Genomic DNA, 22,418 nt, shown 5'->3' with positions numbered 1-22,418 from the left:
CCCCCCGGGCCTCAGTTTTCCTGCTCTTCCTCCTCTTGGAAGCCTGTGCCCCCGCCGGTTCCATTGTCATCTGTCCGAGAGAGGCTGCTGAGGATTCTGGAAGCTGAGGTCTTCATCAGCTGCCATTGACAGGGTCAAACTGTGAAGATAACACCTCTCATCTGACAGATGAAGTGAGATTGTGACGGAGGACTGCTGTAGGAGGAGCCGGGGAGCAGGTGGGGGGCAAGACACAAAGAGCCTGGTGCCTTGGAGGCTGTCTGTCATCTCCCCCCCCCCCCCCGCCACCCCTGCCAATTAAAGACCTTAGGTCCCACCCTGCCCTACATGTGGCCCAGGGCTGGGTGAGGGTCACTGGAGAAATCTGGGTGCGGGCACCGAACACTTACAGGAGGGAGGCACTATGACCCAGAAACCTCACCTGGGCCTGCTGAAGCTTTGCTCTCTGGGGCAAAGGCCCAACCCTGGATTCACAGGAGGGACTGTGCTGCAGAACTGGGGCAAGTGTAAATCACACACTAGACCTTTTCACGACTGGCTTTTGCTCCTTACTTATAAACCTCTCTTGTGGAGTAGTTTGAGAGGCAAGCGGAGGTGAGAAGGAAGTTCCTAGGGAGAGAGGAGAGATTGAGGAGAAAAATGTCCTTCGCTCCCGACGTCCGTGCACACACACACACACACACACACACACACACACACACACTTAAATTACAGTGTCCTGGGCAAACACGCCAAGCGGGACACACGTCTGAGGCCCCCTCCTGGAGGCCCCGCGGAACGGGGGCCCGGTGGAAAACCCTGGGGAGCAATGGCTCTTGACGTCCCTGTGGCCACTCGGGCCCTGGGGCTGAGCCGAGCTTGGGCTGCCGCTTTGTGCACCGTTTCCACCTCCGACCCGCCTCGGAGCATCACCCATCTGGCCTGGCGGGGAAGCTGAAAGATGCAAGGATGCGAAAACGGAGGCTTGGGTGAGAGCGGCGATTTGCGGTGTCACACAGGAGAGCACGTGGAGATGCGGGAACATCTCGCGGGGGCGCCCCGCCTGGCTGCTCCTAGAAGAGGACGGCGAGCGGGGTGCGGAGCCCCGGAACGCCGCGGCGGCGGCGGCGCAGCCCCCCTGGCGTTGCCAGGCGCACGGTTGCCGGGTAACCCGTGCTGTCGACCATGTGGCCAGAGCGCCCGGGCTCGCTGCGCGCTCGCCGCCCCCATCATGGCCTCCCGCGGCGCGGGCGCCCTACTGACCGAGTTCAACGCCGCCTACGTGCCCCCCGGCCTCATGCCCGGGTAAGACCGCCGCACACCAGGCCCCGCCTGAATCTGGGGCTCAGAGCCCCTGCGGGCGGTCTCTCCCCTCCTCTCTCCACAAACCCCTCCACCGGCCTCGAAACTCCGCCCTTTGGGGGCCGAAGGAACCCGGGGCGCCAAGCTTTCACCTGGCGGGGTGGCCTCCCCAGGGGTCTGCGCTCTCAGGGCAGGCAGTGGCTGGGCGCGGTGGGGGCTCTCCAGGTCCCCTTCGGTAGGAAGTCGGTACCTAGAGAGCGCGGAGCCCGCCGGGCCGGGATAACCGTGGTTGGGGTCCGGGTCAGGGGGAGGTGGGGGAGACGACGTGTGGGGTTGGTGTTCGGAGACGCCGGGCAGGAGCAAGAGGGTGAGGAGTCCCCGAGGAGGGAGCGGGTTCTTCGGCCCCCACTACATTGCGTGCACGCAGGATTCCCGCAACATGAATTACTTGTTGGTTGAAGGAGCGAAGGCGACCGGGTGGGCATCTGGGAGCGGGGCTCGAAGAATCTGACATGGCAGGACCGGCAGTAACGTTTAGTGGTGTGCGCTACCCACCGGATCGCCTCCTCGGTTCTCCCACTGACCTCACTTAATCCTCACAGAATGCTGCCTTTGAAAGCTTCCCAGCCCCCAGACCTGCCCTACCTGTAGCATTTTAGGATGCAGGGCAGAACCTACTTTTCCTTTCTCTGGATGTGTTCACACTCCAGACAGCTAAGGTGCGAGTCTGACCGCTCCCTTCCATTCTTTGGTCCTTTTTCTCAAAGTGTCTGAGATTTCCACTCCCAACCTCCTCTTCCAGGTTGTGAGATTGTCTCCTCTCTTCTACCAGTCAACATGGCCATTGAGGATGGGGGCTGGATTCTGAGAAGCCGCCTGCACATCTGTATTGAACGAATGAATGAAATTAATGTCTTGAGAGTTTTGCAGGCAGGATCTCCACGTGGGTGGAAAAACACGTGCTCTCTTCTGCAAACTAAACAGGCTGCAAAACAAAGAAAAGGTCTCAGTGTATATTTGTGTGACGTTTGGGTTTTCTTGAAGCAGAATAAGGCTGACATAGAGGAGCTGTGATATTCAAATAATTTCTGCACACAGAGGTAGTACAGTAAGTAGGGGCAGGTTCTGTAGCTTTAATCCAGCCCCTTGGTGGACAGGGCCTTTCCTGGGCCTTAGAGAGCTCAAAAGCTGCTTCGGTTCCCATCAGACAAAGCTGATTTACCAGGTCACAGTTGTTTCCTGAAGTCAAGCCAGGTGTGTTAGAGAAGATGACTAAGGATTTTCCTCTTAATTCTTTCAATCGTTCAGGCATTCCTTTGACAAAGATGTGTTGAGTGCTTGGGATGGGCCAGGTGTTGGGTTAAGACAAACAAGTGGGGGGTTGCCCTGGAGGGGGTTCCCAGTCTGGTGTAAATACATAAGGTTTAGTTCAAAACCATCTCTGCAGCCTTGGGTAGTGGTGTTTACACCACACTCTGGGTGTTTATCATGAAATTTGATTTCATACATTGCTATAGTTTTGTCTTAAGCCCACCACAGTCTCCATTGGAACCTAACCCTCCCCCACGGCTCCCCAACTCGGTCCCAGGTTGCGGGGAGGGAAGCTGCATGTTTCAGAGGCAATCCCAGGATACTTCTCTATCCACGCCACTCGTCTGCAGTTCCCTTGAGTGCCCTGTCCTCTGACTGATCTAGCAATTGTGATCACAAGTGAATCATAAATAAGGTTCCAAGCGTGGATGGGCTAGTTTGAGCAGCTGAGCCTCTATGTGTTACTTTCTTGGCTGGATCTTTCTGGGAGGGATCTGCTCTCCCTAAAGATTCTCAAGGAATGAATTGAGTTGTCTTATGTGTCTAAATGCTACCTTATTGGCAACTTTGTTAACGTAATGAAAGAATCCAAGATTTCCCTGCCACACTTGGGTAATTATTATTTTGTGTGCCTTTTCAAAGATGAATCACAGGATTTTAAGTGCAACCAGTCTCTTCGGACACTCAGATCGTCCTCCTTACCAGTTTTACTCATAGGGGCAGAAATACTTGCAGTCGTGAGGACCTCGGAAACCAGGCAGTCCAGCCCCACCACCACCTCCCGTTCCAGACGTGGTCACCGAGGTCTGGGGGATGGGGACTTGCCTGAGCCCCAGGCTGGTGATGGAAGAGCTGGGCTGGAACCAGGTCCCCGATGCCCTGTAGTGGCACTGTGAACCCCCATGTATAAGCACCTATTATATGCCAGGCTTTTTACAAACTTAAAAAAAAAAAAATCTTCACAACAACCCAGTTGTCAACCCAGATGCAAAACTGCCCGAGGTCTTTCATCAGGTTGCCCAGCCAGGTCTATGTGACTTCAACACCCTGCTCTCCCCAACTGCTAGCAGTTGTCAGCAGTTAGATCTCTACAGCGTTCAAGGCCTGATTCTGGGTACTGAGGGGAACAGGGTGCTGGTCCTCAGACAAGGATGCCCCACCCGCTCCCTTGCCGCTCTGGGCAGTACAGCCCTCAGACATTGTGCCACTTTCTGGCCCGTGTGCCCTCCCCGCAGTGAGCAGGGAGCTCTCGGGTCAGAGATCCTGGTGTTGTAAGGCTTTTGGAGGGAAGAGACTGGCTCGGTGAGACTCTGTGCTTCCCGCCGGCAGGTCAGATCTAGGTGGGACCCATCCCTTTGCGCTCTGCCTCCCACCACACCTCACCGGGCTCCCAGTCCGAACACTTGACCTGCCCGTGCATCCTGGGGGACAAAGCAAAGGGCGTCTGTGCAGGAGGATGTAGGAGGCCCAAGTGCCCACATAGCTACCTGATGCCACTCACACAGCCCTGAGGACCTGGGGAGCCTTCCTAAGAACGGGGGATGGGGGGCTCCAGCAACCTGGGCTTTGTAACAGGGACCCTCCTTCTCTGCAGAAGAACACATAAGCCCATAGAGATGTGCTCCCATTTGTCAGTTCAATTCAGCAAATACTTACAGAGCATCTACTGGGTGCCAGGGATGCAAGTATGAGTAGAACCCAGCCCTCTCTCCCCATGGAGTTGACAGTTCAGATAGGAAGAATATACTAGGGCCCAGGTAATTACAACACAGCAGAATGTGAATTGAGACATAAGAGAGGCACAAGGATCGAAGACAGTTCAGTGGCAGGGACAGGCGTGGTCTATGGGTGGGTCGGAAGAGGCTCGATGGGAAAGGGGGTGTATGAAACGTACCTTGAAGGATGGATAAGATCACAATTTGGGGAGAGGAGGAAACATCTTCTGGGCGGAGGGGATGGCATGGGGAGGAGGTACCAGCAGAATATGCTTTGAAAGCAACAAATGGCCTATTTGCTTGGAGTGGCAAAGCTGGTGTTACCGAACCAAGCTTGGGTCTGCTTGCCTGCACACAGTAAAACCAATCCATTGACCTGGGTTGCTGTGAAGGAAAGTGCCGCGTTTATTGCAGGGCACCAAGAAAGGAATCCAAGTAGCTAGTGCTCAAAAGCCCCCAACTCCCCAAAGGCTTTCAGGCAAAGGTTTTTAAAGATAGGGTGAGGGAGGGGGTTTGTGGGGTGTGGGATCAGCTCCTGGACATTCTTCTGATTGGTGGTGAGGTCATCAGGAGTCACCATCATCAACCTTCTGGTTCCAACCAGTCTGGGTTCTACGTCCTTGTGGGCAGCATACAATTAACTTCTTCCGCCTGGTGGCGTCAGTATCTGTAAAATGGCTCAAAGGACACGGCTCAGAATATTATCTATGGTCCTTGCGGAGGAACTGGATGTCCTTGACTTAGTTTAATGGCTGAACTATTATTATTTTGTCTTGCTTGACTGTTTTCCTTTCTTTCTGCATTTTCTCACGTCTCTGATTAAATTTATTCTTTGGAACTCTGGGAAGGCCTAGGAGGCTGAAGTTTTGCTACAGACAAGAAGCAGTCGGAGGACATGGTTGGGGATTCTGTCCCTGGAAAGCCCCATAGGGTCCTGCTCAGTTACACTGGGACACAGAAGTGGATGATGAGACTGGAAAGACCTCTCACAGGGGCCCACGTCAAGCAGAGCCTTGAGCACCTGACCCAGTTTGTTCTCAATTTCCCAGGTGATGGGGAGCCCTTGAAGGTTGTTGCCCAAGGGAGGGATCTGACCAGAACCGTACTCAGCAGGAAGTGTGTGGAGATGAGGGTGCTCTTGGAATGAGAACAGGCTGAACAGTAACAAGTTAATTAGTTAATAAGCTGCTCGTGGGATCCCTGATGGTGAACGGTAATTAATTTGAATGTTAGCTGGGGGACCAAGCAGTGCTATTAAGAGGCGGGGAGGGATGGCTCCCTGCATGCACAGTAACCACAGGGGGCTTTGACTGTGGACCGGGCTGAGCACCTTCTCCAAGCTTGTGTGGTGCGCAGGTGGGTGAGGGGCAGGGTTGGACGAAGGGGTCGAGGAGGAGGGGTGAGGGTCCGTAGGGACCATTCGATGCCCCGTTGTGAAACATGCCGTTCCCCTCTGTCCTATCCACCATGGCGTGCCACAAGCCCAACAAAAACGGGCCTCTACCATGGAACCACACTGTCATGCGCACAGCTCGCAAATGCAGGTGCGTACAGGGGCGTAGACCTACTAGTCAAGGTGTGCCCTCCGAGGGCTAAATAAATATGACCACGTGCATGGGCACGCGCGTGTGCGCGCACACACACGCGTGCGTGCACGGGTCCCCGCCCACAGCAAGAGGGGCTGAATGGAATCCAGAACCCACGCAGAACTTTAGGAGGATTGTGGAGGAGAGGGCTTCTCTTCTATTGGGATGCAAATATCTTGGCTTTCAGAGAAGGTGGGAAAGCAGGGAGCAGAGGAGGAGTGTGGCGGAGAGCCTGGGGGTGGCAAAGACAAGAATCACGATGACATGTCACTTTTCTGTAGCTCCTTTCTTTGAGGTGTGCAGACGCCCCTGTGGGTGGGACTCGCTGGAGCCCAGCGTTCCAGGAAATGGTGCCCCCGGCTTCTGGACTTCAGCCTCCTTCAGTGAACATTACTGAGCACTTGTCATGTGTCAGGGGCTGTGTAGGTTTTGAGGATAGAAGAGAACACTCTATTAGCAGAGGAGCTGAGCTCATGTGGATCTTGGTGTTGATGAAGGATCGCAATCCTGCTGTGAGGCAGAGATGCTGGGCAGAGGGTGGGTGGCCAGGGGAGGCGACAGGGAGCCTGGCTCTGTGAGTGAGGTTAAGATGCCCCAGGAGGCAGGAGGAGATGCAGGTGGAGGAAACGTGTGTGAAGGCTTGGAGAGCACGTGGGGCCCCAGGCATGTGAGTAACACTTCCGGGGCATAGGGCGCCCGAGGGGAAGTGAAAAGAGAGGTGAGCCATGGTGATCAGATGATGAAAGGTCACTCTGGCATCAGTGTGGACGACAGGCTGCAGGGGTGACACTTGGTCTAGGGGACTAGCTAGGAGATCTGAGGCTGTCCAGGTAAGCAAGAGGAGGACTGGTAGCCATGGGATGGAGGAGGGCAGTGGGAAAATCACTAAGGAGGGAGCAAAAGCAGGACTTAGGGAGAGACTGGATGTGACGGTTGGCAGGGTGATGCCCGGCTTCTGGTAGGTGAGGCGGTGTCAGCCAGGACGGAGACGGCCAGGAGGAGAAGCAGGCTCTCTTCACTTGTGCTGAGTCTGGGGGCCCCGGGCAAGCCCTCGCTGGGCAGCTGGGTGTGTGGATCTGTAGCCGGGAGGAGGGTTGGAGCTGGAGACACCGCTCTGGGTGTCCCCGGTGTTGGAAGTCTAACGTGGACGAGCTCTCCCAGAGGGAGTGGGTCCCTGAAGAGAGAAGAGGACCCTGGGGCAACACCAGCACCTAGGAGATGAGCAGGGGAAGAGAGCCAGACTCCAGTCTGTCCTCCTCCACGCTGAGGTTAGCCTCAAAGCCTCCCCCCATGGAGACCCCTTCATGGAGCTCCACCAGTACTCTCCCCACCCGACCTTCAGGGGAATGGGCCTTCCCTCCTCGCGTTGAATAGAGCCTTGACTGCCAGCACCATTTTTGCACACACACACGCCAGAACTCAATAAATACCGAATGGGGGGGAGGTGGGAGGAAGGGGGCTGAGCAATGCAGGCTTTTGTATTCTCAACACCTAGCATCGCACCGGCACACAGCGGGTTCCCAATAAAGTGACTCTTAATGCCATCTGACTCTCTTAAAAAGTATTACCTGTGCAGGTAAAGAAGAACGCAACAAATCACCCCAAATCCAAACACCTAGAATTAACCTAAAAATCACTTTAGCTTTCTTTTTATGTGTATAGTCAGATAAAAGGCTAAATGGATGGGTGGAGGGGTCCATGGACAGAAAGATAAGCGAGCAATTTTATAAAAATACGATCTTTCCATACTTACTATTTTAAAATGAAAAGCATGAAATTTAATGTTACTCAAACTTAACTGAAGAGAAAGATACTGAAGTAAAGTGGAAGAACAGATTTCAGATAAATGCTAATTCATCATAAGAGATCTCCGTTTCTAAAAGTTCCCTCTGAGGGAGAGAGGGAGAGAGAATAAGCACTGTTAAGGGGTTAGAGTAATTACGTTGCGTTATTTTCACCAACGGGTTTCGATTTTAGATGCCACGGGTTGAACTATGCTTTAGAAATTCTAAGGGCACACCCATCTCCCCTCCACCCACCCCCCCCAACTTTTGTTGCTTAAATTATTTTTCCTTTGACAGGTTTTATAACATTTACATTCTTTGCTGCAGCCAGCCTTCACCTAGTAGCTATTCTTGGTTCTCTGCACTTAAATAGATGTGAAGTAACCACCAGTCATTCTTACAGAGGTTCTGCATTCCTGAGTAGTTTTTTCTTTTGAATCATCTCTTAGTTGGCAGGATTTCATCAGTGAGCACCGCTTTCAAGAAGAGCTTTGGGTGCTTTATTTCCTGAGTTCTTTCATGCAGCTGCCTTTATACCTGGGTGACTGGCCAGTTCGATATTCTCGGGGCATGCTCTTTTCTCTGCAGAGTGCTGTAGACGGTTGTTTCTTTAGTTTTCATTCTGTTGCTTCATTTTCTCTGTGTTGGAGTTTGGCAGCAGCTGGTGACCAGCACCTCTTTCATCCCCTGCGTTCTGAACCACTTGAGAAAGAAAAGATAAAAGAGGGGAAGCTGGCGTTGGAGAGTGGGGCTGACGCTGAGCCTGGATGAGATGGCCAGGCTGGGCTGGGACAGGCTTTCCTCCTAAAGGGCAGAGTGGGTCCCCCAAAGGGCGTGGAGGAGCAGGGTGGGCTTCCTTGCTTCCAAGCAAAAGAGGGAGGGAGAGTGGGCTTCACCCCCTCAGGTAGATGTTCCTCCACTTCTAATGTGGAAGAGCAAGTGGGGGCTGGAGACGGCTGGTGGACAGTTCCCTCCACACGGAGCGACTCGTCGCCATGAAGGAGGAAGCACCTCCCAACCGCTTGTCTTTGACTTCTAGATGATGGCACTGTTCTTTTTATGACATTTCACACACAGCACAAAGAACTTTCAGGGGCTCTGCCTCTTTATCTTAGGTGATGCTTCTTCCAAATGAGTTTCTTCATCAGTGCGAATGTTGCAGAGAGGGAGTGGGGGCCTAGGATGTTGGATGTGGCGACTGGATGATCTTGTATGACCTTCATGAAAAAGCACAAGCACACATTCAAGTGACGGGTCAGGAGGAAAGCATAGGAGTAGAAGAAATGAAGGCAGAAAGTAGTAAAGAGGATTCCTTGGAGAAATTTGGAAATAAAGGAAGAGAAAGGGTTGTAGAAAGCAGCAAGGCCAAGTGTGGAATTTTGCAATCTAGGAAAAGCTTTGAATGTCTGTGGGCTGAGGAGAAGACACTAGGGGAGCAGGAGAGATCCCGGATGGCTGGGAGGGGGGACAGAGGTCGAGAGACAGGGATGGACAGATGGGGGAGTGAGGCCTTGGTGAGGCAGGAGAGGGCGCTGCAGCCCAGGAGGGGGAAGGCCATGGCAAAGAGGAGGACTCCGTCCTGAAAGTGGCCAAGGCGACCCCACAGGCTCACAGGCACTCACCAAGCCCACCATCTTTCGAGGACAGGAGACGTGGCCGCCAGCAAGGAACTCAGGAGGGGCCAACAGGAAGGGTCACTGAGGCAGGAGGGAGAGGGTTAGGACCACCATGGTCAAGGCACCCAGGGCAGAAAGAAGGCAAGGGACAAGAGAGGTGAGGCTGGAGAAAGGCCTGAGTCCAGTGGAGGGTCTCTCCGTTCTGCAGCCCCGTCGCTCACTGCTCTGGCCCCGGGCTAGCCTCGAACGCTGCAGGATCACAGGGAGGTAGAGCTGGGGAGGGAGGGTGGGACCAGGAACCGGGGCAGGACTCCTTCTGTTCTGCCTACAGTGCAAAGCCATTGGAAGGTGCATCAGTAACCACGGTGCTTAACTCTCTTGCCTTTCATCCAAAGACGAAATCATGCATTTCTTTCTAACTCTAGGCCAACACCCATTCCACCTGTGAGGAGGCTGAGGCCCAGGGCAGACCTCAGAGGTAATACTGAAGCACGTCTTCAAAGGCCTCACTGTGCTTTGGGCTCTGGTGCAGGAAGAGTTCCTGAAATGGAGAAGCCCTCGACTGGCAGTGGCCTGGCCAGCTCCCTGCACTTTCCGGGGCTTCCCTGGGAATGTTTTCGTGTCGGGGAGGGAGCTCAACCGAGAGGAAGTAAGACGTCAAGCATTGCAGTGGGGTGGTCTCAGGAGATGCACTGGAGGGCCCTGGAGCATGGCCACTGGCTTTCAGTGTCTGTGTCTGTAGGTCCCACCGTAACATCACTGGTACTGTTGGCATGTCAGCTATCGACCTTGTCGTTTGTTTAATAGACATTTCCTGCCCACAGACCACATGCCTGACCTGGTTCGGAGAACTGGGGATCAAACGTGAGTAAGATGTGATCAAACTCTGCCCTTGAGAAGCTCCCCGTCTAGCAGGGAGACAAGATGTAAGCGGACAGTAGCAGGACAGGGTGAGATGCAGCTGGTGGAAGGGGTTGAGGACACAGAACAGAGAGTGGGACCCACCTAGACTTAGAAGAGGTGGCAAGGAAAATGGGCTGGAGGTGTGAGTGCAGGTAGGAGAGCAGGGAGGAGGCTGCCGCCGCCGTCCGGGTGAAAGGCGATGCAGCTTGAGCTCAGGTGGCGGGGATGCAGCTGCAGGGCTTGGTGGCTGACCGGATGTGAGGGATGAAGCTGGGGGAGATGGATGCCCGTTCTGTCTTGGACGTCGCGGAGTGCTCTTCACGGAGGTGGGACTAGACTGTTGGGGAAGGTGGAGGTGGGAGGTGAGGCCTGGGGGACATCCCAGGGAGATGCATGCAACCGTACACAGGAGTCTGAAACTTGGAGGGAACTTCTGAGCTGGAGCTGGAGACCAGGGGTCCTGCACACACAGGTGAAGGTTAAGCCACGGCATGGAGGCCATCACCAGGAAGACTGGGTGGGCCCTGGACAGACCCCAGAGGAAGTGGGCAGAGAGGGGACATGATGAGAAGGCGACTGAGAAGGATAGGACAGAGGTGTTGGTGAAAACCAACAGTGAACCAGAGAGCAGAGTAACAGAAACCACCAGCAATATTTCAAGAAGAGAGCGGTCCACAGTGTCCAGCGCTGCAGGAGGGCCACTGGTGACCTCGGCAAGAGTGACCTCAGTGGCGACGTGGGGGCAGGTCCAGGTTTCAGAGGGTGGGGAGCCCAGGGGAGGCGGTGCTGACTGGGGAGCTTTGATCTCTTATTTGCCCGAAGTCTGATTCCCATGCTCTCTGATGTCACCAACTCGCCCCTCCTCTCCCCTCCATTTCCCCAAACAAGTCTTGGTTCTCTCTGTGTGAGTCTCAGTTAACCAGGGGTCTTGAGCCGTGTCTGCTGTGCTCTCTGTGTCCCAAGCGTCTTTGCTCGCCCTGCTCTTGTCCCTCCCACTAGCCCCCTTGGTCGCAGAGGGTGATGAGTTAAGACTTTACCCCACAATACACAGGGTGACAGTTACAGAGCGAGGGGGCCAAGGTTTCAGCAGCCTCAGGAGGGATGCCAGGAACCTGAATGGGCGGAATCAGGAAGAGCATTTTCAGTTGCCCTGGGAGTTTGGGAGCAAACCCCATAATCCTTGCTGGCCTGAGTCTGCAGGCTTCTCCCCCTGCAATGGCAGCCTTGCAGCTACACTCGTCCAAACGCCAGCACAGCCCCTCGGTGCAGCAAGGAGCGTCTGCCCTCTGGTGGACCCAGAGGGTACTACACAAAGCAGGGCTGTCTCCCCAGCCCCAGCCCAGACTCAGAAAATGTTCTTTTAGGGACGTGAACACATTTTTCAAAGTCCAACCGTCCCTCTAACAAATGTGAAAGTTCCTCCCTGTCCATCCTTTGCTGCTTTTATCTGGGAGAGCTGCTTCTCCCGGGGAAGGCCGGCTCTGCCCTGTGAGATAATCAGGCATGTGGTTTCCTCACTCTCCCTCCTGCCACTCAGGCAGGGGGATCAGAAGTCTATGCTGTGAGGTGTCCTGTGGAGTAGGGGCCATCGGGAGGTCAGTGGGCAGATCTTGGGTTTCCAACTCCATGCTGACCCATTGCTCGCCTCAAGAGCCCTGAGCCTTGCCATTGTTATTGATAAGGCAGCAACCCTTTCCATAGAGTTGAATGGTTTTTAAAGATACAATTTAACATCCTCTATAGGTTCTTCTGTACAGGACAGATGGGCGCATTTTCTAAATATGGAAACTGAGACCCCACAACGGCCTCGGGAACTTGTGCCATGGCGAGTCTGGTTGAAGGCAGAACTGGAGGGAACCCGGACCTCCCAACGCCAACTCTAGGATTCTAGGTTGGCCATCTCCACCCTTGGGGTGGCTCTGAGTCAGTCCATCCCTGGAGACAGTGCAGGGCCTTGTCTGGGGACAAGTCTCCCCTTGAGACCTCTCCGGGCAGGATCTGCTTCTCCTGCAGCTGTGGGACCCCAGGATGCCCAGCTCTGTTCCTTCTCCAAACTGCCTGGCAGCTTCACATCTAACACAGGGGACCAACTAGGTGGTTGGGAGTAAGAGGGTCAGTGTCTGCACTCAGGCTTTACCCCGATCATCTCTGTGGCCTGGGGAAAGTCCCTGTCCTTCCCTGAGGTCCACTGCCATCACTGTCACCGCCACCATCACCATTGTCACCGCCGCCATCACCATCATCGCCAGTAGCAGCAGCACATTCCTTGTAACACTTGTTGAGTGTTTGCTCCTTGCTCAGCATCGTGTTAAGTGCTTTGTACGCATTACTTCATCTACTCCTCAGAACAGAGCTAGGAGGGAGGTACCGACATTAGTCCATTTTTACATGTGTACACTTCTAGCAGGAATTGGGCCAGAATCCATCCCAGCTTCTTGACACCTATGTCCTTGCTCTTAACCACTGTACCGCTGTGCAAACACAAGTCATTCTGACCTCGAGCGTCAAGCTGACGAGCAGCCGGCAGGGTCATCGGCAGCACGGGCTGGGAAGCGGGCCTTTTTCACCCTCCCTACCTGGTTCACTGCATAACACTAGCTCCATCCTCACCCCCAGGCCTCCTCTGGGGCTGAAGAAGAAGTGGCACCTTTTAAGAGTATTCCCTGGGCTTCCCTGGTGGCGCAGTGGTTGAGAGTCCGCCTGCCGATGCAGGGGACACGGGTTCGTGCCCCGGTCCTGGAGGATCCCACGTGCCGCGGAGCGGCTGGGCCCGTGAGCCACGGCCGCTGAAGCTGCGCATCCGGAGCCTGTGCTCCGCAATGGGAGAGGCCATGACAGTGAGAGGCCCGCGTACCAAAAAAAGAAAAAAGAGTATCCCCTGAGAACCTGAGGACCTACCAGACATTCCCGTCGGGGAAGAGGGTCTCCCCACAGGAACGGCAGATGCGGGACTGCTACCTTGAGTGCAGAGCCCGATGCCTGAGAGCCACGGCATCACCAGGTTGGCTTTTTGGGATAAAAGCTTTATCCGTGACCATCCCACGCTCCTCTCCTCTGAGCCCCAGGACCACTTGGCCACAGCAGGACAGCGCTGAGGGTCACACAGCACGGTGTCTGAGGGGCCTGTGGAATGCTCACCCCAGGTGTTAGAGCCAAGAGAAGGCGGTGTCAGCACCCTGCTGGACCCACACACCTCTCCCCTGAGGCCTGTAGGGCTCCTGAGTCTTGGTGGCAGGTCACTCAGGCACAGAGATACCTCCCAGCTGCTTCCAATGGGATAATCAAGGAAGTCCCATTATGCCATGTCTGAGAATGAGGGTGCAGTGGCCCTGGAATGCCTGCGCTGGTGTCAGATGCAAAAGAATTCCCACTTGAGCCTCGGCTCAGCGGCATTTCATTCACACAATAGCCTGTGAGAGAGGGGGTGTTGCCCCCACTTTACTGATAAAGGCACCAAGGCTCAGAGGTGGAAAGAATTGTCCAAACTCGTGCAGCTGAGAAGTGGCACAGACAGGATTCGAACCTAGGCCTTTCTGACTCCCAAGCTCTGCTATTTCCACTACACACTCTGCTTGTGGTCCATGTGGGTGGGGATGACGCAGATCCCGGAGGGCCCTGTGGTGCCTGAGAGAAGAAACCACTTTCTGCATTCTTCCCAGACTGGCAGGGACAGTCTGATTTGGGACCTACCCCTGGGACTGTTTCTAGAAGGGGACAGGAGGTAAGGGACCCGAGACTAAGACACTCTTCAAGGCATCGCTGTGCATCAGGGACCTTTACGCCCGAGTGGACACTGGGTTCCTAGGTCACATCTGGACGTGGCCTGGGAGGTTCGGGGTCTGGAGGCCGCTGCTTACTACCTCCTGGGAGGCCTCCTGTCTGCGGGACAGGGCACAGAATGCAGGGGACAGCCCCTCTGGAGACAGGATCTAGAATAGGAACCTTGGGTCAGGTGTGTACCCACACCATAGGAATTCTCCAACATTCCAGCACCTCCTGGATTTGATCAAGGGACTCCATCAAGAAAGGGCTCTTATTTCCCCTAAAGGCCAGGCGACCACAGCAGGTTCAAGTACGCGGAGGGTGAAATAGAGCTTCCCTTGTGAGCCAGCATTTAGCCACCTCCTCCTCTGAGGACAGTGTAAACAAGAAAAAAACATGCGCCCATCAGGTAGGCATCTGACAGCTTTCAGAGACCCCCTAAGGGGCCTCTCCTGAGTGCCAGACCAGCTGGGCCCCAAAGAGCCCCTGTGGTGGCCAAATTCATCCCAGGGCTTGGCTGAATGGCAAAGCAAATAAACCCTGATCGCTGGTCACACACTGTCGCGTCCCGAGGGTGCAGGGGTACCGAGGGAGGCTCCAGGGAAGGGAGGGCAGGACGTGTATTTTCCTGGTGAATTTCATCCCATTTGGCCTGGTCCCTGCTGTGACATGTATTGACCTCAAAAGGACTGGCCATCCCAGTCTTGGCATCACTGGCGAACTTAAGCCCTAGAATGAACAGTTCTTAATAAAAAGTACTTCTATATGACCCTGCACTCAAAAAATGATGAACTGATGGAAAAAGGGAAAGGCTTTTCTTCTGCTTTATTGAATAAACAATATTCTAGAAGTGAGGGAGGGATGGGGACAAAGTCATCCTTCTAATCAGATCTCCCCCAGCGCCCCGCCCGCAGGGGGTTGAATTCCTAGTTCCAGGGGTCCCCCTCAAGGCCGCCAGAGCAAGTATTTGGGGTCACATCAGCACCCCCAGAAGTGAATCCGAAAGGAGCTGAAAGAAAGAATTCCATTAGCCACCTCGAGCCTGCAGTTGTAAAGCCCCCTCTGATTTCTGGGTTCACACCTCTTGTGTCCCTTTCTCTGAGTGATGGCCAGTTTGCAGCTCTCCCAAGCCAATTCAAAGCCTCCTTTGAGCAGCTCTAGAATGCAAAGGCTGTCCGAACCTTGTGGTGCTGGAAACAGTGGAAAGAAACGGGAGAGATTCAAAGAAAAAACTCAAGGCAGACAGGATTCCAGCTCCAGTCATGTGCTGGGCTGTTATGGAGGAAGAGGAATTACCTCGGTTGGGGGTGGGGGGTGGTCCAAGTGTGGATCCTCTTTTAGAGAGTCTGCCCAGGCTAAGCCCTCTGGCAACCATGTTGAAATGGAGGGCCCTCTGCTCCGGCCAGGCAGTTGGAAGAGGGCTGGACACCTGCCTGGAGCTGGCCAATCAGATTCTCTGAGAATTTGGAGCCAGAGCTGAGGGACATTCACTGAGCCGAATAGACATAAACTTGGCCGCTGTGGAGGCCACATTTGGCCTCACGTCTGACAAAGCAGAGATTGCTGGTTGCACGTAAAGCAAAGTGCAGAGCTGTTGAGGACAGAGGCAGAGACTCTGGGCCCCCGACCAGGTGCTCTCTGAGGTCTATCTGTTTTTGTTCTTTTTTGAGTGGTTGGTTAAACCATTTTGAGTGGGCACTCTTCCTTGCTACCAAAATCACCTAGACTGAAGACCAAGGGCAGAAAGGGCCCAGGAGTGGCAGACACAGGCAAACAGATGCAGCTCAGTGCGAGAAGATTGCCCTAAAAGGGCTGTTCCTCATGAAACGGGCTGCCTTCAGCGGTGGTATGTTTCCCACAACTGTAAGGACCCAAATAAGACTGTTAAATACAGCCAGTATGGAGATGGCCGATTGCCTCAAAGGAGTTTGGACAGCTAACGACCATTAAGGCCCCTTTCTGCCTGATGGAAGGTTTGGAAATGCTTGAGCTCTTCTCTGAGCTCTATCACCAGCATCTTCATCCCTGCCGCTCCCCCCGACATTTCCATGCCAATCCCCAGCTCCCAGTGACCACAGGAGGTTGTGGCGGCATGGCAGCAGGACCAACAGTGGCAAGGGCAACTCCCCAGGTCAGTCCTGGAGCCCAGAGGGCTTTGTGTTGGCTGTAGAGGGACGGCGCCTGAAGTCTGGACCACCCACGTCGTTTGCAAAGCCTGGAATGCAATCTCGCCTTTGTCTTTTGAACCCCACTCCCTGTCTCTTTCCAGGTTACCTCATTTCTCAGAAGCTCCAGTTTTGCTGATGCTGAAAGAATCTGCGAATTGCCCTGGAAACTCATGACCTCACTGGGAAGACCAAGGTGTCCCATTGGCCGAGGGAGACTTGGTGGGGGGCTTCTTGTCCCCCACTATGCTGGGCATCCCCCCCTCACTCCAGAACACCTTACTTCATGAAGTCCGGAGATCTGGCCATCACGTGTTCAAACTCTGAGAAAGACAGCATGTTGTCATTGTCCAGATCTGACTCATTCAGGACCTGGACAGGGGTACAGAAGCAGCCAGAGAATCAGAAAGGGAGATGGGGGCGCAGGCGTGGGGGGCGAGCTCCACACGCTGAGTGCTACCATAAGCCAAGCTCTCGCTGGGTGCTTAGCGTCCCTGGAGTCCCCTGGGAAGCAGGTGCTCTATCCCTGCCCCAGACAAGGACACGGAGGTGCAGAGAGATGAGGCCATGTGCGTGGCTGTCTGGGACCTTGTGGGCTGGTCTCATCATGGGAAGAGTCCTCTTGGTGCCTCCAGGACAAACTTGGCAGTGAGAACGGGTGTGGGGTGATGGACAGGGTGACATCCGCCACCCGCTGTTGTCACCCAGTCACAGGCAGGGGCTCTGCACTGCAAGGGGCTCAGTCAGGGTGGGGAGGCAGCGATGAGCCCTCATGGTTTTATCTGCTCCTACTTCCCACCCAGACCAAAATGTTCTCACGGTCTTAGGACAAATGGGTCCATGGTTGCCTTCGTGTCCTGCCGTACTTTGGACTGTCACTCTAGGACACCTGGGCATTGTGCTGCAATTATGTAGGAGAGGGGATGTTGTGAAGTGTGCACCTGAGGCTGGCCTGCTGTTGGCCCACCTGCCTGCAGTGGCTGCAGTGTTGCTGGGAGGGCCCCTTGGGGTGGGCTACTGATCTGGAGACCCAGGAAGGGAGTCATGATCCTGGAGGAAGAACAGAAAATTGGGAGTAGTTGCTTCCAGTGAGCACCCATCCCTCAGTGCCCCTCACCCTGCCTGCCATCAAGAGGCTTCAGGTGATAGCGGGGCCCACACCAGCCACCGTCCCACAGCCCAGGGCACACACGTGGCCGGTGAGGTCGGTCAGCAGGTCCTCTGACACGTCGTCTCTGTTGAGCCGTTGAAGGATGATCCTCTGCAGGTCCTCCTCGTGGATGGAGCCGTTCTCATTAAAATCTGCAAAGAGGGGGCGGGGCCTGAGAGGAAGGGTGAGAGGAAAGGGGCTTCCTCGGCCTCCAAGAGTCCTGGGGCCACGGCACCAGCCAGGACCTACAGACTCCCACCAACCCCTGGGAGGCCCCGCAGAGCCCAACTATACCAGGTGGGCCTGAACCTGGGACTCAGGGAGACCTGGGCGGGCCTGAGGGGTGGGGCTCAGCAACGGCAGGGCAGGCTGCAGGCAAAGGCTGCTTAATAATAATGGTAATAGGCATTGGTTGGGTCTGTACTACCTGCTCAGACTTCTCCTGAGGTCTTCACCTGTTTTAACTCACTGAATCTTCACAATTAACTTTTTATGAATCTCACTTTACCAAAGGGAAACTGAGGCACAGAGGGTTTTCTGGTTTGTCCACACAGCCAGGAAGTGAAAGGGCTGGCATTCAGACCTGGCTAGGCTGGTCCCCGGGTCCCACATCTACCATCATGCTGTGGAAAGTCCAACCCTGGAACTTACAAGTCAGTATATCTTTTGGTGGCTAGGAGTTGGGCAGCAAGGAGGAGTAGGAAGCAGCCTGGCTTTGGAGCCAGAGGACCTGGGCACAAGTCCCTCCTCCTGTCTCCCTGCATCAGGCTCAGAGATACACCAGGCTGGGTCCTGCCAACAAGGAGCTCCCAGGCTGGGTTGGGGTGCAGGGGAGACTGTCAGGTGCCCGAGTGGCTTGGCTCCAGGAAGAGAGGAACAGGCATCCCAAGGACCCCAAGCATTTCCAGATGGGCGTGTTCTTGTCTGGTTGGGGTTGGGGGTGTGAATGAGGAAGACTTCTTGGAAGAAGAGGCATCAGAGAAGCACTAAATGGCTTGGGACTGCAAAGATGGCAACTGGAGGAGGTGTCAGGGTCAGGGTCGCTGGGGACAGTGGCAGAGAAGGAACAACGCCAGGTGATCAGTTAGTTTTGAGGGGAGTGGAGGCTTGGGAGAAGGTCAGGGGTTGTCTGGAAGGTGAGCCAAACTGCAAAGGGCCTTGAATGCCAGGATGAGACAATTGTACTGACATTCTTGACAGCCCTCCCCTGGGACACCCAACGCAGTCCCTGAACCGCTCACCAGCCATGTAGTAAGTGCAGTCAACTTAGACAGGTACAATAATTACCACCATGACAAACAGAGGTGCCAGGCTATGGTCTAAGTGCTTTGTATTTCACTGCATTTAATTCTCATAACACAGATGCAGAAACTGAGACACACAGAGATTAAATAACCATGTTTACTTCCTTAATCTCATTTCAGCCTATTACCTCATCAATACGCTGATGAATCCCAAATTTGTGTCTTCAGCCTGGGCTTCTCCCTGAACTCCAGGCTCATATATCCACCTGCGTTCCTGTCCTCTCTACCTGGAGGACTAACAGTTCTCTTAAACTCAACCTGTCCAAACCCAACTCCTGATACGCCCCCGTCCGCCCTGGCCCCTAACCTGCAGCACTCAGAGCTGCCCCTTGGCGAATGGGTAACTCTACCCTTCCAGTCTCTTGGCCAGTCTTCTGTCTTCTCCCCTCCCAGCTCTAGCCCCAGAGGCAGTAAACCCAGCCTGAGGTCTCCTCCTCACTGCACTGCCTCCACCCTGGTCCAGCCACCATCCCAGCTCTCTAAGACCCCGCAGCAGCCTCCTAACCAGTTTCCCTGTTCTCAGTCTGCCCCCTTCCGTCTCTTCTCCGCTCGGCAGCCAGAGTGGTCCTGTTCATCCTTCACAGCCTCCCATCTCAGCCAGAGGACAGCCCGGTCCCAACAGTGATCCCCGAGGTCCACCCTGCCCTCACTCTGCCTCTTTGCCATTCCTCCATCGGGCCAGGCACGCTCCTGCCTCAGGACCTTTGCACTGTGGTTCCCCCTTCCTGGAACACACTCACCCCAGAGTTCCTTTGGGTCTTTATTCAAATGCCAGCTTCCCCCAGGGCACTGCTCAGAACCTGTCTAAAATTACACTTCCTGTCCCTTTCTCTGCTTCATTTTCTCCCAACACCGAAGACTACCTAACACACTATACGTTTCACTTGTCAGCTTGTTTATTTCCCTCCACCAGAACATAAATTCCACGAGGGCAGCAAGTTTTATCTTTTGGTCACTACTGTATTCCTGACTCCTACAATAGTGCCTGGAACAGAGCAGGTGCTCAATGAATATTTGTTGAGTGAGTGAATGAATGAACCACCCAAGGTCACACATTGGTAAGCGATGGAAACAAGAGGAAACCCAGGAAGTCTGACTCTATGGTCAGTCTATGCTCTCAATCACTCATAACTCTAAAATGTCCAATTTTTAGCTGGGCCCAGAGTGGAGGAGTGCATTTGCTGATGTCATAGGATCCTTCTGTGGTAGAGCCTAGAATTTTGTCTCTGTTTCCCAAGGAAGGGTATGGATGTGGAAGGTACAACTGAGCACCTAACCCGTTAAGCAGGGGGCTCTCCCCTGGCTGAATGTTGATCAGCCCCAGGGGCCGGAGGCTGAGGCCCAAGATGTTCATCTGAGCTCTCCCTGCACAACTCTGCTATGACACGCCACGGGTAATGGATCAGATCTGGTGGGGGGAGGTGCAGAGGGGCCAGCACTGGACTGGAGGGAGTGGGTCCCCGCAGTGACATTGCACTGCTGACGAGAAGCTCTGCAGCCTCTCCCTGAGGCCCTGCATTGTCCCCAGGAGTCCTGCTGGCCCAGCTCCCATATGCAGAGACTACAGCAAAGCGACATGGCTTTGGTCCCAAGCCACCTGAAAACAGAATAATTTGCTGGAGTAAAATGTAGTCCCGGACAGTTCCCCTTCTTTGGTGGCGCAAGGGCAGAACAGCCTGGGAAAGGGCTGGGGGCAGGGAACTCTAGGCTACTGGCCAGCCCATGTGGCCTCAGCAGCCTCATGACCTGCGTCCGGCCACTCTGGGGAGAGGAGTGTCTTCTTCTTGCTGTGTTTCCCAGCAACGAGGGAGATTAGAGAGCTGGTGGGCTCAGCCTTCATGTCCCCCCAAAAGCCTCTGGCCATCATCATTCCAATCTCTCTGTCATGTTATTCCTTGCAATTTACAAAGTACTTTCACAAAAATTAGCTCATTTGATTGAGTGAGGCAAGGCAGGCTTTCACCACTATTCCCACGGAACTGAGGTTGCCTCTTCGCCTCTCCCAGCCGCTAGCATCCCTGTGTCAGATCCTGGGAAGGTTTGGGAGGATCCGCTGCAGGTGCTCTGGCTGAGGGTAATTCACAACTGGTGGAAGCTGTGCTGACTGGAGCAGGAAAGCAGTGCTGGGATGCTGGTCTCTGACAGGTAGAAAGTCTCCCCAGAGGTGCTGAGAGAGGGGGATCGATCAGTTGGAGGCCAGGAGGGTCCCTCAAAGCAGAAACTGGAGCCCAGTGGGTATGTCCTGGTAGGTGTGGCTGGCCTGCTGGACTTGACTGAGAGCCATTCACCCCTTCCTTCTTCCTAACAGAATTGCAATTCTTGTTCACGATGACACCATGTCCAGCTTAAAATACTCAACCCTCCAGTATGCTTTGTGGCTATGTGTGACCATGTAACACAGTTCCAGCCAATGAAGTTATAGCCAAAGTTGCTGGGTGGAGCTTCCAAGAAAGTTTGCGAAAGAAGAGTAGACTTCGTCTGTGCCTTTGAACGTCCATTTTGTCCTTATCCCTTCTCACGTCCCTTTTTCTTCCTGCCTGGAATGACGAGATGCCTGTAGGCACAGAAAATATCTTGTGACTCTGAGGACAACAGTCCCATTAAAGATGGGAGATTAGGAGGCTTGAAGGAGCCAGGCCCTTGGTTGCTTCCTGGAGCCATTACCTCAGCTCTGGACTGCCTGAATCCAGGATTTTTTTTTTTTTAAACAGGTATGTTCTTACACATAACCAAGTGCAATCCTAACTGATACAGTAGGTCAGAGCAGTAGTTCCCAAGCTCTGCTGCACCTTACAACCACCCAGGGAGGACTTCCCTGGTGGTGCAGTGGTTACGAATCCGCCTGCCAATGCAGGGGATACGGGTTCAAGCCCTTGTCCGGGAAGATCCCACATGCCGCGGAGCAACGAAGCCCGTGCGCCACAACTACTGAGCCTGTGCTCTAGAGCCCGCAAGCCACAATTACTGAGCCCATGTGCCACAACTACTGAAGCCTGTGTGCCTAGAGCCCGTGCTTTGCAACAAGAGAAGCCACCGCGATGAGAAGCCCGCTGTCTGCAACTAGAGGAAGCCCGCGTGCAGCAACGGAGACCCAACACAGCCAGAAGTAAATAAATAAAATAAATAAATGTATATATATATAAAAAAGAATCACCCAGAGAGTCTTAGAAAAGCCCACCAACCAGGGCATACCCAACACCATTACATCAAATCTCTGTAGCTGGGACCCAAGCAACCATAGGCCTTAAAAACTCCAGGGCTAATCCCAGTGAACAGCCATGTGGGAGAACCAGTGGGTTAGAGCCGTGCTTCGGAAACTTTACGGTGCAGGGGAACCACCTGGGGGTCTTGTTAAAAGGCAGATTCTGATTCAGTAAGTGGAAGGTGAGACCTGAAATTCTGCATTTCTAGCAAGCCCTCTGGCAACGTTGATGCTGCTGGGACATAGGCCACACTTGGTGCACTGAGGGGTTAGAACACTGAGTTAAGTCTTCAGACTTTGGCTAAGAACGACCCCAACACCATCCTCTCCTTTCTTCCTCCTTCTCCTGACCCTTCTTTTTACTCCTCCTCTTCTTCCTTCACTGCTACCACTACCACCTCAATTGATAGAGCAGCCATCACAGGCCAGGCACCAGGCTCAGAGATTCACACATCCCGTCTTTAATCTTGCTGACGGCTCTGTGAGGTAACAAATCTTCTGAGCCCGAAGAGAATTCAGATTTGCCTGAGTCTAGCTGATGAAGCCTTGGAGTTTATGAGTCCCTAGGCATCTATTTGCACTGCTGATTTGCATGAAGGCTCTGTGCTTTTTGTTTCTGTACTTGAATTCAAGGAGGAA

General features: G+C 54.2%; 2 protein-coding genes across 2 annotated transcripts in view; one reads left to right on the top strand and one right to left on the bottom strand.

Annotated features, from left to right (window-relative positions):
- Window positions 1-1,210: 1,210 nt before the first annotated feature.
- On the top strand, window positions 1,211-13,291 carry CIMIP2C (ciliary microtubule inner protein 2C). Its single transcript, XM_024764457.1, has 4 exons — window positions 1,211-1,284; window positions 12,380-12,444; window positions 13,060-13,197; window positions 13,281-13,291. The coding sequence occupies exons 1-4, from the start codon at window positions 1,211-1,213 to the stop codon at window positions 13,289-13,291; spliced, it is 288 nt and encodes a 95-aa protein (XP_024620225.1).
- A 1,645-nt stretch (window positions 13,292-14,936) lies between these two features.
- The window catches only part of CIB4 (calcium and integrin binding family member 4), a 45,299-nt gene continuing 37,817 nt past the window's right edge, over window positions 14,937-22,418 (bottom strand). The window contains 3 exon segments of the mRNA XM_024764544.1: window positions 14,937-14,967; window positions 16,407-16,495; window positions 17,316-17,425. Coding sequence (XP_024620312.1) covers window positions 14,937-14,967; window positions 16,407-16,495; window positions 17,316-17,425 — 230 coding nt within the window.

This window comes from Neophocaena asiaeorientalis, unplaced genomic scaffold (genome assembly GCF_003031525.2).
Source record: "Neophocaena asiaeorientalis asiaeorientalis breed wild unplaced genomic scaffold, Neophocaena_asiaeorientalis_V1.1 scaffold345, whole genome shotgun sequence".
Classification (NCBI taxonomy): domain Eukaryota; kingdom Metazoa; phylum Chordata; class Mammalia; order Artiodactyla; family Phocoenidae; genus Neophocaena; species Neophocaena asiaeorientalis.
This window is presented reverse-complemented; position numbering and strand designations above follow the sequence as displayed.